The sequence below is a fragment of the Martes martes genome, assembly GCF_963455335.1.
Source record: "Martes martes genome assembly, chromosome: 7".
In the NCBI taxonomy this organism is placed as follows: domain Eukaryota; kingdom Metazoa; phylum Chordata; class Mammalia; order Carnivora; family Mustelidae; genus Martes; species Martes martes.
In genome coordinates, this window is record NC_137894.1 from 20,277,612 (window position 1) to 20,292,805 (window position 15,194).

Sequence of the window (15,194 nt, forward strand, 5' to 3'; positions counted from 1 at the left end):
ATCCCAATGTGGGGCTCAAACCTAGGACCCCAGGGTCATAACCTGAGCTGGAGGCAGATGCTTAACCCACTGAGCTACCCAGGCACTCCTACTTAGACAACTTAATATCAAATGCTTTGAACATTCACAGTGTTCCTATTTTAATTGTATTAGTTATTGCTAGATTTGACCCAACTGGATATTAGTTCCTAACATGTACTGCCCCATATTTAGCAAACTTAGAATGACAGAGTAATAATAATATCATAAGCCCTACATAAAAGGGCCTCAATATTTGAACTGTATTGAGATGGTAGAGTACGTAGACATATAGCATGATTTCAGGTGTGCAAGAAAGGTCCCTGCCCCAGGTTCTGAAATTCCACCATTATAACACTCTTCCTTGGGCCTGTCAGACCAATATCTAAAGGAAAATATCACATCCCTTTTAGCCAACACCTCTACAGGAAGGAGGTGTCTCAAATCTAATGAGACTGATGGGAATGGACTTGGTCCCATAACAAGGTAAGAGAGACCTCAGAGAGAGTGGGGAGGGGAGCTGTGAAAGGAACGGAGAACAGGGAGTTGCAAAGATAAGCTTTGTCTTCTTCACACCCACTCTGTTGAGCTGTCTTCGGTTCTCCAGGTTATTCTGAGAAACCTTTTTTTCTAGAACGTGGCAAAGGGCTAAAAAGTTTCTTGGCTCCAAAAGGAAAGATTTAGCAATGAGGTAAAATGTAACGGGTTAAGCATTGGGTCAAATAACGCACATAGCAGGATTGATTAAACAGTCTCAATGTAGCGGTAGCTTTATTTATTAAATAAATGTTATTATTTCTTACATTTCAAAGCCCCATCATCCCTGCAATGGTATCTTTTGCTTTTTGATCAATTCACCCTGGTTCAGGGATTTGAACCTGATTATTAAAAACTTCAGTCTTATTTAGTTGTTAACTATTTCTGATCACTATCTTTATAACTAACATAACTACGTAACTAGCGTAACTACAGGGAATCAATCTCTCTCTCTCTCTCTCTCTCTTCCCTTGCCGGTTTATGACGATGTGACAGTCTGAGTCTCACATGAGAATGGGTGTAGTGGTTATTTTGTGATCATCCCCATTTCTGTCTGACCTGCTTTCCGCCATGAGACACTTCACTAAAGTAGTAATAGGCATGTAACTCCAGGCATGAGGCTGGCCTTCTCTGTGTTTGAGTCCTCCCAAGAGATGCCATTGTGAGATGGTAAGGATCCAACTCTTAGCCTCTATGAGTGCTGGTGCCCTCTGCATTAGCCAGAGAAGATCCCTTTCTGCCCCTCTCTGCCCCTGTTTGTATAGTCAAGAGTAGTGGGGCTAGGGGTGGTATTAAGGGTTCCAGAGAGTGGCCCCTGACCTGAGGATGGGGGGCTCAGTAGTCTGATAGGTTTTTGAACTTATAAGTTGAAGCATAAGATCCTGTATTCTCAGCCATGAATGGTCTCTGTGATTCTCAACAATTTGACCTTGATGATGTATCTTTATGGATTTATCCACAGCTTTGCACAAACCATTGAATAGGCAGAGGTACAATTTATTTGTGTTTGCTATCGGGGACTCTATGACAACAGGAAAATGCACATTGGATACTTTATTTTTACACATTAACACAACTCTTGGTCACCCTAGACTATGATAGTGTGATCTTTGACATAATAGTGCATTTTTGTTTCCACTGTGTCATTGTAAAACATAAAACATTGAAACAGAAAACAAAGACCCATAAAAAATATGGCTTCTGATGGCTGATGGCTTCTTTCCACTTCTTACTTCTTGCACCTCATAATTTTGTTTTTCTTCTCCCCCTTCTTTTTATTTCATGTTTGCTTTCTCTTTAATTTCTCTTTTTACATAGCTGTTTACTCCTTTAGTAACCTACTGGTGGCACCCAATAACCCAAAAAATAAAGAGGTTGTAGAATCGTTTACTGATTAAGCAATTTAGAGATTGCCTAACAAAGAGATTGTAGAATTGTTTACAGATTAAGCAATTTATCTCAACTGGAATATTGTCACTTTCATCTGATCCTACTCCAACTAAAAACAACCTAAGTTTACTAACATGTGCTAGCGAAATAGGACTTCACGTTTAGTGCATTGAATTTTAAATCTTACGTCCAAATTGCCGGACATTTTTAATGAAAGTGTTTTCAGAAATTGATGCTCTTTAGATGACCAAGATGGTAGTCATCAGTGGTTTCGATTTAAAGATCAAAGAGACAGAACGTGTCAACATGCAGTTTCTGTGGAAGTTTTCTCTTGCCTGGTTTTCTGTTCTTCTGTTGTAATCCCAGACACAACTGCCAAGTTACTTACACTGCGGGCATGTCCAGGTCTGTCTAGTTTGTCCTGACCGGCTTTAGCCTTCCTAGGGTGGCCGTGTAAACTTTTTGACCTTAAAGATGGGAACCCCAGAGTTGGGTCTGGTTTCACAGACAGTAAGTTTTCCTTTTTGGTTCTGTCAGGGACAGCTAGAGATAAACGAGAGATCCCAGGGGCTGTTTCAGACACACAGTTCTCATCTTCGGTGTCTGCGAATTGTTCTGTCTGCTCGGCTTGCCTGGCCGCTTCTGACACAATGTAAGGGATGTCGGTACTGCGAGAACGTGTGATCTTCCGAACTTGATATTTCCATTCTGTCGTCCACTGCTGAAGTGTCGAGGGGCGTGCTGGGTCCATGATTGAACTGTACACTGTGCTGCAGGTGTTAACCTCGCTGACTGGCTTCTGTCCACGGGAAGACACAAAGCTTCTGGACTTCGTTGTTTTATAAGCACTGAACATTTCCTCAGGGTGATAACGCATCAGCTTTGCTTCTTCCAGGGGATAGGAAATTGTGCCTTCTATCTGGGTTGTGTCCACTGTGAGCTGAGGGTTTTGAAAATCTGATTTGTTCTGTCCATGCATAACATCTGGTTGATTTACACTTGGGGGAACAGTTTCTTCCCTTTCAGAGTCGGTCTGCCTTCCCTCATCTTCGGCTGCAATCCCAGTATCTGGACCTAATTTCAGCTCTGAAGAGTTCTTGACGTTGTCTAATGCAAGTTGACCGCAGTCTGGTGTTGCTGGCGGGCTTGTGCCGGATAAAAGGTGAAGGCTGCCTTGACGCTCTGGTACCAGATGCATTTTTGACTCCTTCTCTTCCTTCATTCGGAAGGAACAGGCTTTCTTCCTGAATCCTGTCCCTGGTGGCATGGAGAGAGAAGCATCCTCATACAGCAACTCCTCACCATTGAAATGGTATCTATACATGCTGTAGCCATCGGCGCTGTTGATACTGCTTTGTCTTAGAAGATAGGTTGCATCACATTCAGAAGAAGCTCGGGACCGGGTCTGTATCAGGTCGGACTTGTCAATTCCTGCAAGATTTTCAAGAGCGTTCACCATTCTGTTAGACAGTTCTTCCAACTGAGAAAGTCGAAGGTCAACAGTCTGTAGGGAAGTTTTCATAAAATTTTCTCTTTCGTTGATTTCTTCCAATCTCATTGACATGTTTTCGACTCTGGGGAACACAAAGGGATAGAATTATTATGCTGAGATTAACTAAGTATTAAAAACAGAACTATAATGTTATCATTGTTACTTTATTTCCCGGTCTTTTGAGAATCATGGAGCTCATTGGGCATGTTTTCAAACTTCATACTACTCCATACTTCTAACTACTAAAAGTTATTATGAGGAACATCAGAAAGTAATAGAATTATGGTTAATACATACAGTGAGTACTATTTACCATCCATGGCTCTAAATGTTTTCTGTATTCATTAATAAGTACTTACTGAGGCACTATTCTAGGCTGGTTTAATCCTTATAACAGCCTCATGAGGTAATCGCTGTTATCATCATCCCCATTTTAATGAGGAAATCAAGTCATCATGAAAATAATTTGGCCAAGTTCACATGGCTGGTAAGCAGTGGGGCGGTACACAGTGTACATTCGAATGCACACAATCTATTTTAACATTTGCTTCAGCCTTTGTCTCTTAGAGGCATATCACATTGCCTCTGAGAATAAAAGAAGATACTAGCCCTTAGGTTTTTGAGGTTTGATTATAGCTGCCAGCAATTAATGGTTATAATGATAAAATTAATTAAAATCCTTATTTGAAGTTCAGGGGATTCAGAAGATGAATTGTTGGTAATTAAGTACAGATTATCAGATGGTTTACTTAAGGGACAAAAGGTCATTTAATTATCTGAAGAATACCACTAGCTTTAAATTGCTCATTATATTTAATAATTAGCATTCCCTTAATGAGTTTTTTTTTAAAGACCATGGTAGATTATAAATATCTGCAGTTAGATTTTTAACTCCTAGAAGATCAGGCAACAACTTATGAAACCATAATGTTGTCTGAACTAAAGCCTGCTAGAATAGACTATGTCTTATATTTCAAGAATATGTACAAGATGAACTTTTTCAACTGGTTCTTGAAATTTAACACTAAGAGGCAGTGAGGTATGCCTAGGACCTAGCACTGCCTTCTAAAAGCTGGATTTGGAGCACCTGGGTGGCGCAGTTGGTTAAGGGTCTGACTCCTGATTTTGGCTCAGGTCATGATCTCAGGTCCTGAAATCAAGTCCCTCCTCAGGCTCACATTCAGTGGAGAATCTGCTTGGGATTCTCTCTCTCCCTCTCCCTCTCCCCCACTCACAGGTGCATGTGTTCTCCCTCAAAGAATTAAATAAATCTTTAAAAATAAATAAATAAAAGCTGAATTTGCCCCCCAGGATGTGATGGGGGTGGGCAGTGGGGATAAGGCTCTGGGCCCTCCGAACCAGGGGTATGGTGGGCCATTCCAGCAAGTTCTTCCCTGGATGAAGACCAATACTTTGGTCTGATTCTGTCATGCCTTGGTTTTCTCCCACCATTTGACCCCGTCTTAGGAACATACAGGCAGTCTCTAGGGTCACCTGGTTTGCACTTAGTCTGTTTCTAGCAGGTCCTTGCTACCTTTTTTCCATATCCTTATAAATCCTTCCACCTGTTTTCCTTTCTTTCTTCTTACCCACTTCCTGAGTTCCAGCTGCTCTTTTCTGCACTAAGTTTCTGCTCTCCGACCATGTCTCCTGTGCTTTCCTTACTCCCTGCTACCTCTGTGGTTACCTTTCCCTACATCCTGCCAGAGCTGCTTTTGCCAATGCTGTGCTTCTGTTGGCCACATTGACAGCTGCGCTCTGATGTGTGGGAGGGTCTTTGGCTTCTATTCTTAACTTTTTTTGTGTGGGGAAAAGACTATTTATATGTCCCCTAGGAAACCACATCATTTGAGCAGGAAGGGTCTGGCTTCCTGGAAATTTGCCACCAGGAGGACCAAATTCACTGTGTATGAGAAGTCCTGACTTTCATACCATAGACACTACACCTTCTAAGGGTTCTCCTTCCTCTTGCATTTCGGGGACCAACAGAACTTTCCCTATTAATTTGCGTGACTTCAAGTAAGATTTGATTTTCTCTGTGAAATGTCTCTTCGCTCACTTCGGATCTATTTTTCTCGATGATTCCTTTGATGTTAAAATCCACAATGTCCTCTCTAAAGTCAAACTTGAGATCCTCTAACAAATACTACTTTAAGAGATAATGCAGTGGTGCCTGGGTCGCTCAGGGGGTTAAGCCTCTGCCTTCGGCTCAGGTCATGATCTCAAGGTCCTGGCATCGAGTCACACATCTGGGCTCTCTGCTCAGCAGGGAGCCTGCTTACCCACTCCCCCTGCCTGCCTCTCTGCCTACTTGTGGTCTCTCTCTGTCAAATAAATAAATAAAAACTAAAAAAGAGAGAGAGAGAGAGAGAGGGAGAGAGGGAGAGAGAGAATACAAACTCTATCCAAACTCTGAAAAATAAATATACTGGTAAAATATAGATAAATAGTTCTCCTTTCGAATCTTCTAGAATTCTCTGCCTATGTTTTTCCTGTGTTACCTAATTCAGATACTAGCATGGCCAGCCACTCATACATAAAAAGGAAATTTGCTATTTGTGGCAGCGTGGATGGACCTGAAGGGTATTATGCTCAATGAAATAAGTCAGACAAAGAAAGAAAAATACCCTATGACTTCACTCATTTGTGGAATCAAAAAAAAAAAAGAAAGAAAGAAAGAAAGAAAGAAAGAAAAAGAAAAGAAACATGTGAACGAACAAACAATAAAGCAAAAACAGACCCCTAAATACAGACAACAAACTGATGTTACCAGAGGGTAGGGGAACGAGGATGGGCAAAACGGGAGAAGGGGGGGTAGTGGGAGGTATGAGCCTATGGTTATAGAATAGGCCAAGGAGATGGAAGGTACAGCATTGGGAATACAGTCAGTGGTATTACACTAGAGTTGTGTAATGACAGGTGGTAGCTACACGTGTGGTGAGCAAAACATAAGATACAGAGCTGTCAAATCACCATTGTATACCCACACTAATGTCACACTGTGTCAAACACACTTCAGTAAAAAAAATAAATAAAAAATAAAAAAATAAAGAAATAAGAAGTCATCTGATTCTGAAGTCTCCCTTACTGCACTCAGCCTCCCTACTTCTCTAGCTCCCCAGTCCCCTGCATTGAATAAACTACCAAGCTCCATAGTGGGTCTCTCCCGTGGGTGTCTCTAAATCTCCTCCCTTTCCTACTGCCAGTCCTTTAGTCAAAACTGTGGAAGAACCAAGGTTTCACGATGTGGCTTAGATTAAGAAAGATGATCAGATGCTTATTTCAAGCCTATAAACAGCTACAGCATTGGAGACAAAGTTTAAATGCTTATATCAAATCAAGGGACATTGGACTGAGTTTTTATAGTATGTGTGAACAAAGAAAGAAAGAAAGAAATTTAAGGTCACTTATGTCTGGAATGATGAACGAAAAAATGGATAATAAGCCATCTTCTATGCTAGCCATATTTTGTCACTTCCCTCAATTACTTAAGATGGTTCACAAATCTTGACATCCCTACGAAGAGTGATTTCCATTTCAGATGTGGAAAGACAGACTAGCTAGGAAACACTTTGACAAGAGTCCCAGATCTGTTGACATTCTGAGTGGCAGGAAAACACACAAGAGAAATTTGTCATTTCTGTAGAGCTTGTAGCAAAACATGAACTTTCTTACTTTTCTAAGTCTTAATTCTACTTTCCTTCCAGCAGGGAGTGAAATTTTTTTTTAGTATAGCACAGACTACGAAGGTATTCTAAGGCTAAGTGATTTGCTCTTAAAGACATATTTCTCACATGCCATATTTTTAATTTCGTATTTTCCTTTTTAAATTTTCCTTTAGAAATTTTCATATGGTAAATCAACTGGTTTTTTTTTCTGGCATTCAGTTGTATGAATCACTGAAGCATTGTGTAACTTCAAGATGTCAAATGTGTTGATACATTTATATACGGCAATGTGATTACCATTGTAGTATTAGCTAATGCCTTTATAATGTCACATAATTATCCTTTATTTTCTGTGGTAGGAACAATTAAGATCTAGTCTTTTAGTAATGCTTAAGTTAATAATACAATATATATATATTTTTTTTTAATTAAATTTTTTATTTATTTTCAGCGTAACAGTATTCATTGTTTTTTCACCACACCCAGTGCTCCATGCAATCCGTGCCCTCCCTAATACCCACCACCTGGTTCCCCCACCCTCCCACCCCGCCCCTTCAAAACCCTTAGGTTGTTTTTCAGAGTCCATATACAATATATATATTTTTTATTATAACCACTATGAGGTACATTAGATCTCCAGGACTTATTGAACTACCCGTTGCAAGTTTATACCCTTAAACAACATATCCTCAATTCTCCTGGTAATCCCTGGGTAGGCACCATTCTACTCTGTTTTTATCACTTTAGCTTTTTCTGATCTCACATAGACATGAGATCATATGGCATTTCTCTTTCTCTGTTTGACTTATTTCATTTAAGCATAATGTCCTCAAGGTCATCCATGTTGTCACAAATGGCAGGGTTTCTTTGTTTCTCATGGCTAAGTAATATTCAATTGTATATGTAAACCATGTCTTCTTTATCCATTCATCTGTTGTGGACCCTTGGGTTGTTTCCATAGCTTGGCTATTACAAGTAATGCTTCAATAAACATAGGAATACATCTATCTCTTGGATGTCCTGTTTTCATTTTCTTTGAATATATACCCAGCAGTGGAATTACTGGATCATCTGGTAGTTCTATTTTTAAATTTTTGAGGAACCTCTATATTGTTTAACATAGTGGCTGAACCAATAAGTTTTCATTTCATACCTAGAGAACACAGTGAGTATATTAGCTTTATAAGAAACTGCCAAACCATTTTTCAGAGTGGCTGCACCATCTTATAGTCCCACCAGCAGTGTAAGAGAGTTCCATGAGCTCAGTGTCTTTGTTGGTACTTGGTGTTGTCAGTATGTTTTTATTTTAACTATTGTAATATGTGTGTAATCTCATCATAGTTTTAATTTGCATTTCACTAATAGATAATAATGTTGAGCATCTTTTTATGGGCTTATTTGCCAAGACTAAGTCTTCTCTGGTGTGTCTATTTTCATCTTTTGCCCATTTTTAAAATGGGGTCATTTTCTCCCACATTATCGAGTTTTGAAGGTTAGAAGAGTTATAGAAGTTTAAGTTCTGGAAGTTTAAGACTTAAGACTTTAAGACTTAAGAAGTTTAAGACTTCCAGTATGTTGTTCAATAGCAGTGATAGAGTGGACATCCTTGCCTTGCTCTCAATTTTAAGGGAGAAACCATTCAGTCTTTTACCATGTTAGCTGTGGCTTTTTTTTTTTTTTTTTTATAAATGCCATTTATCAGATTGAGGAAGTTCCTCTCTGTTCCTGGTTTTATGAGAGGTTTCTGTCTCTTTTCTTAATTTCATTTTATTCTTTCTTTTTCTTTTTTTAGAATTATTTTTATTAACATGTAGTGTATTATTTGCCCCAGCGGTACAGGTCTGTGAATCATCAGGTTTAAACATTTCACAGCACTCAGTATATTCTTTCTTTTTAAAAAAATCAGGAATGGATGTTGAATTTTGTGGAAATAATTTTTTCTTCACTTTTCTTTAAACTGTTACTATAGTGGATAGCATGGATTTTCAAATATTGAACATCCTTTCATTCCTAAGATAAATCTTACCAGTTGTGGCTAGACTCAACTTGCTAATATTTGTTGGGAAGTTTTGTATCTATGGTCATAAGGGCTAGTATCCTATAGTTTTCTCTTTCAGTTCTTTGGTTTTTGTGTCACGGTCATGCTGGCCTCAGAAATAAGTTGGGAAATGACTATATCATTTACTGTAGATCTTATAGTGGTTGATTTAGGAATACAAAGTAGATAGTAACATTTCACAGTCTACTTAGCTTCAATATTTTACCACTTCAATTGGATATAAAAACATTACCACCATATGGGTCCATTTTCTGTCCATGCCTTCATGCTTTGGTTGTCTTAGATATTACACAGACGTATATTGAAAACCTGAACATTCCTTTATTCCCGATGTCCCAAGTTTACTTCTGGTATAGGTTATTCTGTCTGAAGAACTTCTTGTAGTAATATTTTAGGACCCAACTCCTAAAATGAGTTCTCTAAGGTCTTTATTTCATATTCATTCCTGAAGAATTTTTGTTGGATATAGAATTTTGGGGTTGATAGTTATTTCTTCAGCTTTAGAACCATGATGCTACTTTCTCCTGGCCTTCTTGGATTCTTCCAAGAAACCTGCCCTTATTTAAATAGCTGTTCCCTTATAAGTTATAAATCCCTTTTCTCTGGCTGCTGTAATTTTTTTTATTTTGTCTTTTGTTTTCAGAAGATTCTAACATGTACCAGGGTGAGGATCTCCTTGAATTATTCCTGTTTGGTGTTTGCTAAATTCCTTTAACATGTAAATTTATGTCTTTCACCCAATTGGGAGTTTTTCAGTTATTATTTCTTTTTTTTTTTAAGATTTTTATTTATTCATTTGAGAGAGAGAGATCACAAATAGGCAGAGAGGCAGGCAGAGAGAGAGGGGGAAGCAGGCTCTCTCTTGAGCAGAGAGCCCAATGCAGGGCTAGATCCCGGGACTCCGGGATCATGACCTGAGCTGAAGGCAGAGGCTTTAATCCACTGAGCCACCCAGGCGCCCCCAGTTATTATTTCTTAAAATATTATTTTCTGCATCACACTTTCTCTCTTCTACTGAGACTCTGATGGCACAGTGTTACACATTTAGTTCCACAAGGTTCCTGCTGCCCCCCTCCCCAGTTTATTTACTCTTTTTGGCTCAAATTAGGTAATTTCTACCTATATATTTGTCTTCAAGTTTACAGATGCCTTCCTCTGTCATTTCTGTTATGCCATTGAGCCTAGCCAGTGAAATTTTAATTTCACTCATTATATTTTTCAGTTCTAAACTTTTCATTGGTTCCTCTTTATATCTTCCATTTTTCCTGAGACTTTAATTTTTCAATTAGTCTCAACATTCTTTGCAATTTTGTTCAAGCATTTTTATAATAGTTACCTGCAAGTCTGTCAAATAATTCAAACATCTGTACTACTTTGGCCTTGACATTTATTAGTTTTTTTTTCTTTTTTACCCAGTAAATTAGATTTTCCTGAATTCTTCATATTCTAAGTTATTTTAGATTATATCATGGACATTTCAAATCTTATGTCATGTGACAGAGTCTTGTTTAAATCCCATGACAGATGTTGATATTTTTCTTTTAGCAATTGATTGACCTAGTTAAGCTCAAGGTGTAAGTTCCACCATGACTTCTGTGGGCTGTGATTCCAGTTGCAGTTCAATTTTCAAAGTCTTGGCAGTGCCTTTGAAATCTGTCCTGTGTTTGTACAGCCCAGTGATCAGTTTGGGACCTTGATAATTGTCTATTCATTAGTTCAGGACTCAGTGCCTTTGAGATCTTTCTTCTTTTTTAATACAGGCATTCACTATTATAATTATTTTGAGTACCACTTTTGCTTCATCCTATAAATTTTGTTATTTTGTGTTTTCATTTTTATTCACTTTGAAGTATTTTCTTTCTTTTAAAAAATTTTTAAACTGTGCTGAAATACACATAATATAAAATATACCATCTTAACCATTTTAAAATGCACATTTCAGTGGCATTTAGTACATTCACACTGTTGTGCAACCTCAAAGTACTTTCTAATTTCCCTTTTGGTTTCTTCTTTGACTCATTGGTTATTTGAGGTAGTGTTGTTTAATTTTGATATTTTTTGAGTTTTCCAAATGTCCTTTTATTATTAACTTATCTTATTTCACTGTGGTCAGAGAACACACTTTGATTAATTTCAATCTTTAAAAAAATTGTTTAGATTTGTTATATGGCCTAACATAGGGTCTATGATCTATCCTGGATAATGTTCCATATGTTCTTGAAAAGAACGTATATCCTGCTGTTGTTGAGCAGTGTTCTGTTAGGTTGAGTGGGCATATAGTATTATTTAAGTCTTTTATGTTTTTATTATCTCTGTCTAGCCACTTAGGTGCCCCACAGCTATACTAATTTTGATAACTATTCATGTGGAATATCTTTTCCCACCCTTTTATTTTCAAACTATTGTGTCTTGAATCTGTAATAAACTTTAGAGAGAATGCAGTTAGATTGTGTTTTTAAAAATATACAGTCTGACAGTCTTTGTGTCTTAACTGACGAGTTTAATCCATTTATATTTAATATGATTACTGATAAGGAAAAATTTACCCTTAACATTTTAGTGTTTGTTTTCCACATGTCTTATGCCTTCTTTTGCTCAATTCCTCCATTGCTACCTCTTTCTGTGTTAAATAGGCATTTTTTAGTGTACCATTTTAGTTCCCTTTCCACTTATTTTATTATATATATTTGAGTTATTTTCTTAGTGGTTGCCCTAGAGACTACAATGAACATCTTAATTTATGACAATCTAATTCAGACTAATGTCAATGTAATTTCAATAGTATACAAAAATTTGCTCTTTTAAAGTTTATTACTTCTTCCTCTACTTTATGCTGTTGTCACAGATTACATCTTTATATGTTCTGTGCCCATCAGTATAGACTTGTAATTATTGCTTTCTGCAGTTATTTTTTAAATTATATAGAAAATAAAAAGTAGTTACAAACAAAAAATATATTTATAATGTCTTTTATACTTATGTAGGTATTTACCTTCACTGGTGCTCTTTATTTCTTCATGTAGATTTTAGTTACTCTCTGGTGACCTTTCATTTCTGCCCAAAGAACTTCTTAGTATCTCTCCTAGGGCAGGTCTAGTAGCAAATAAAATTCTTTCAGTTTCTTCTATCTAGGAAAATCTTAATTTCTCCTTCATTTTTTTGAAACACTATTTTGCTAGATACAGTATTCTTGGTTGACAGTATTTTTCTTTCAGCACTTAAAATATTTCATCCCACTGCCTACTTGCTCCAATAAGAAGTCAGCCTTTTATTTTATTTAGGATGTTTTGTATGTGATGAGTTCCTTCTTTCTTGCTGCTTTCAAGATTTTTTTCCTTTGGCTTATGACACTTTGACTATGATTTGAATAAGTGTGGATGCCTTTGAGTTTATTTTACTTGGAGTTCATTGGACTTCTTGTATGTGTAGATTAATATTTTTCCTTAAATTTGGGAAATATTTGGCCTTTATTTTTTCAGATATTTTCTGCCACTTTCTCTTTTGTCTCCTTCTGGCACTCCCATTATGTGTATGCTGTCACGCTGACAGTGTTCCACAGTTCTCTGAGACTCTGTTCATTCTTTTATATTTCTCTTTCTTAGACTGGATAATTTCAGTTGACTTATCTTCAAGTTTACTGATTCTTCTGCCTGCTCCAATCTGATTTTGAGACTCTATAGTAAAATTTTCATTTTAGTTCCTGTACATTACAATTCCAGAATGTCTGTTTCCTCCTCCTCCTCCTTCTCTCCTGCTCTTTTTCCTCCTCCTCCTTTTCTCCTTCTTCCTCTTCCTCTTCTTCTTCTTCTACTTCTTTCTTTTTAAAAATATATTTTCTATCTCTTTATTTATATTCTCCATAAGGTGAGACATCATCCTCATTCCTCCCTATAAATCTTTAGTGATGGATTTCTTTAGCTCTTTGAATGTATTAACAGTAACTGATTTAAAGTTTTTGTCAGAAAGTTCAACATCTGGAACTTCTTAGGGCCAGTTTCTTTGAGTGCCTTTTCCCTAGACCATACTGTCTTGTTTCTTTTCCTGACCTTTTACTTAAAACTGAGCATTTTGAGTAATAGAGCACAGCAATTCTTGAAGTCAGATTCTCTCTCCTCCCCAGGGTTTATTATTGTTGCTTCATTTTGTAGTAGTTGTTGCTTACTTAGTGATTTTTCTAAAATGATCCTGTAAAGCCTGTATTCTTTGTTGTGTGCGGTCACTGAAATCCTATTCTTTTAGCTCAGTGGTCAGCTGATGATTGAACAGAGATTTCTTTAAATCTCTGGAATAAAAAATTCTCCTAGACTTTGCTGAGGGACTCTGTGCATACACATCTTTAATACTCAACCAGAGTTTGCATCTTTTCTTAGCCTTCACTTCCTGTTTGCACAGAGCCTTTACGTAAGTTAGAATTGGAAGCTTTCTACCTTATCAGGTATTTTCAGAGCATGTGCACAGCTATGCATGCACAAGACCTTCTAGATTCCCAGGAATATGTCAGAGCTTTTCAAAGCCCTATGGACATCTCATTTCCCAGCCTTTTCTCTGAAGCTTCTTGGTTAGTCTCGTTTGCCCCAAATCTGTTATTTTTTTTAACCTCAGGGAATAGGGACTAAAACATTTGCCTGTAAATGTTTTTGAAAAATGCCCTCTCCCCATCTCCACCTCTGGCTAGCAGTTTTAGCCCTTGGCTAGTTTCAAGCCAGGGGAAATTAAGACAAGTCTTTGAGCCAGACTTTCAGGGAATCACCAGATCGGTCAAAACAGATAATTACAATTCTTTGTGGATAGGGTCCTTTTTGCTTCCACTGGTACCAGGAATTCAGGCTATTATTTTCATGGTTGCCACTGAACTGAAGAGTGGGGGATGGGACTAGGTAAATTGAAATGCCACAAATCTCATTAAAAAAAAAAAAGATTCAGCTATGTTTCTTGAATAAGCACTCCACAAATGGTTGCAAACCATTGGTTCATTTCCATCTGTCTAAAAAATTTGATTCTGAAAGTTTTGCCAGTTTTATGGAGGGATGGAGTCCAAGAGTTCCTTACTCAATAACTTTTTGTTCACTTTGTCTCCCTCAGTGCTTTAGATATGCTAATAAGGAGCAGAACCACACACACACACTCACACACGCATGCACACACATACACATACACATACAAATACAGTTTGGGGGTGAGCTCTAAAGTTCATAAGCAACCTCATAGTGTTACTTTCCCAATATCCTCCCTGTCTATAATCTGCTTAGTATTTCCAGTACCCTGGAGCTCCCTCTTTTCAACATCTAATCAGAAATATGGGGCTTTAATTAATCCACTCTGCCTGCACTTCCACAACTTCCAGGGCCAAGTGGCAGGAGGATAGAGAGAAAACAAAAATCAAAAATTGCCTCCACCTTCTTGGTTTTTGATGAAATAGGTAGGGACTTCGCTAGAGCACTGGATCTCCTACAACTGACTCAGTTAGGGGAAAAATAGGAAGGGAAAGAAGACACTTTTGGAATAAGCAGGATGAGGTCTCAATAATTTTCCTTAATATTTAAAGAGATACGACCTCATGTTATACCCCAGGCTGATAAAGAAAAAAGTGTTAGTTGTTAGGAATAACCTCTTTGCCTCCAATGGCTACTCACTCTAATCCAAAACAATAACACAGGTACTCATTCATGCTACTCCTAGCTTAAACACAGTAGCAGCTTCTCATAACATTTAAGATTAAAAGCCAAATTTTATTGCAATGATGGGTACCAAGGGTATGTTAAAAAGAAACCTTATGGCTGCCTGGGTGGCTCAGTCAGTTAAGCATCTGCCTTTGGCTCAGGTCATAATCTAAGAGTCCTGGGATCAAGCCCCGCACTGGGCTCCCTGCTCGGCAGGGAAGTCTGCTTCTCCCTTTCCCTCTGCCCCTCTCCCCATTCATGCTCTTTCTCTGTCTCTGTCTCTCTCTCAAATAAACAGATAAATACATAATCTTTAAAAGTAAAGGAAACCTTGTAATCTCCATTGGTAATGTTTCTATGATAGAAACAGT

The 15,194-nt window shown here is 37.8% G+C and overlaps 1 protein-coding gene across 1 annotated transcript in view; it reads right to left on the reverse strand.

Annotated features, from left to right (window-relative positions):
• Positions 1–786: 786 nt before the first annotated feature.
• The window catches only part of TRPM1 (transient receptor potential cation channel subfamily M member 1), a 58,717-nt gene continuing 44,309 nt past the window's right edge, over positions 787–15,194 (reverse strand). Inside the window, exon 16 of the mRNA XM_080809661.1 lies at positions 787–3,518. Coding sequence (XP_080665787.1) covers positions 2,246–3,518 — 1,273 coding nt within the window. The 3' untranslated portion in view covers positions 787–2,245. The remainder of the gene's footprint in view (positions 3,519–15,194) is intronic.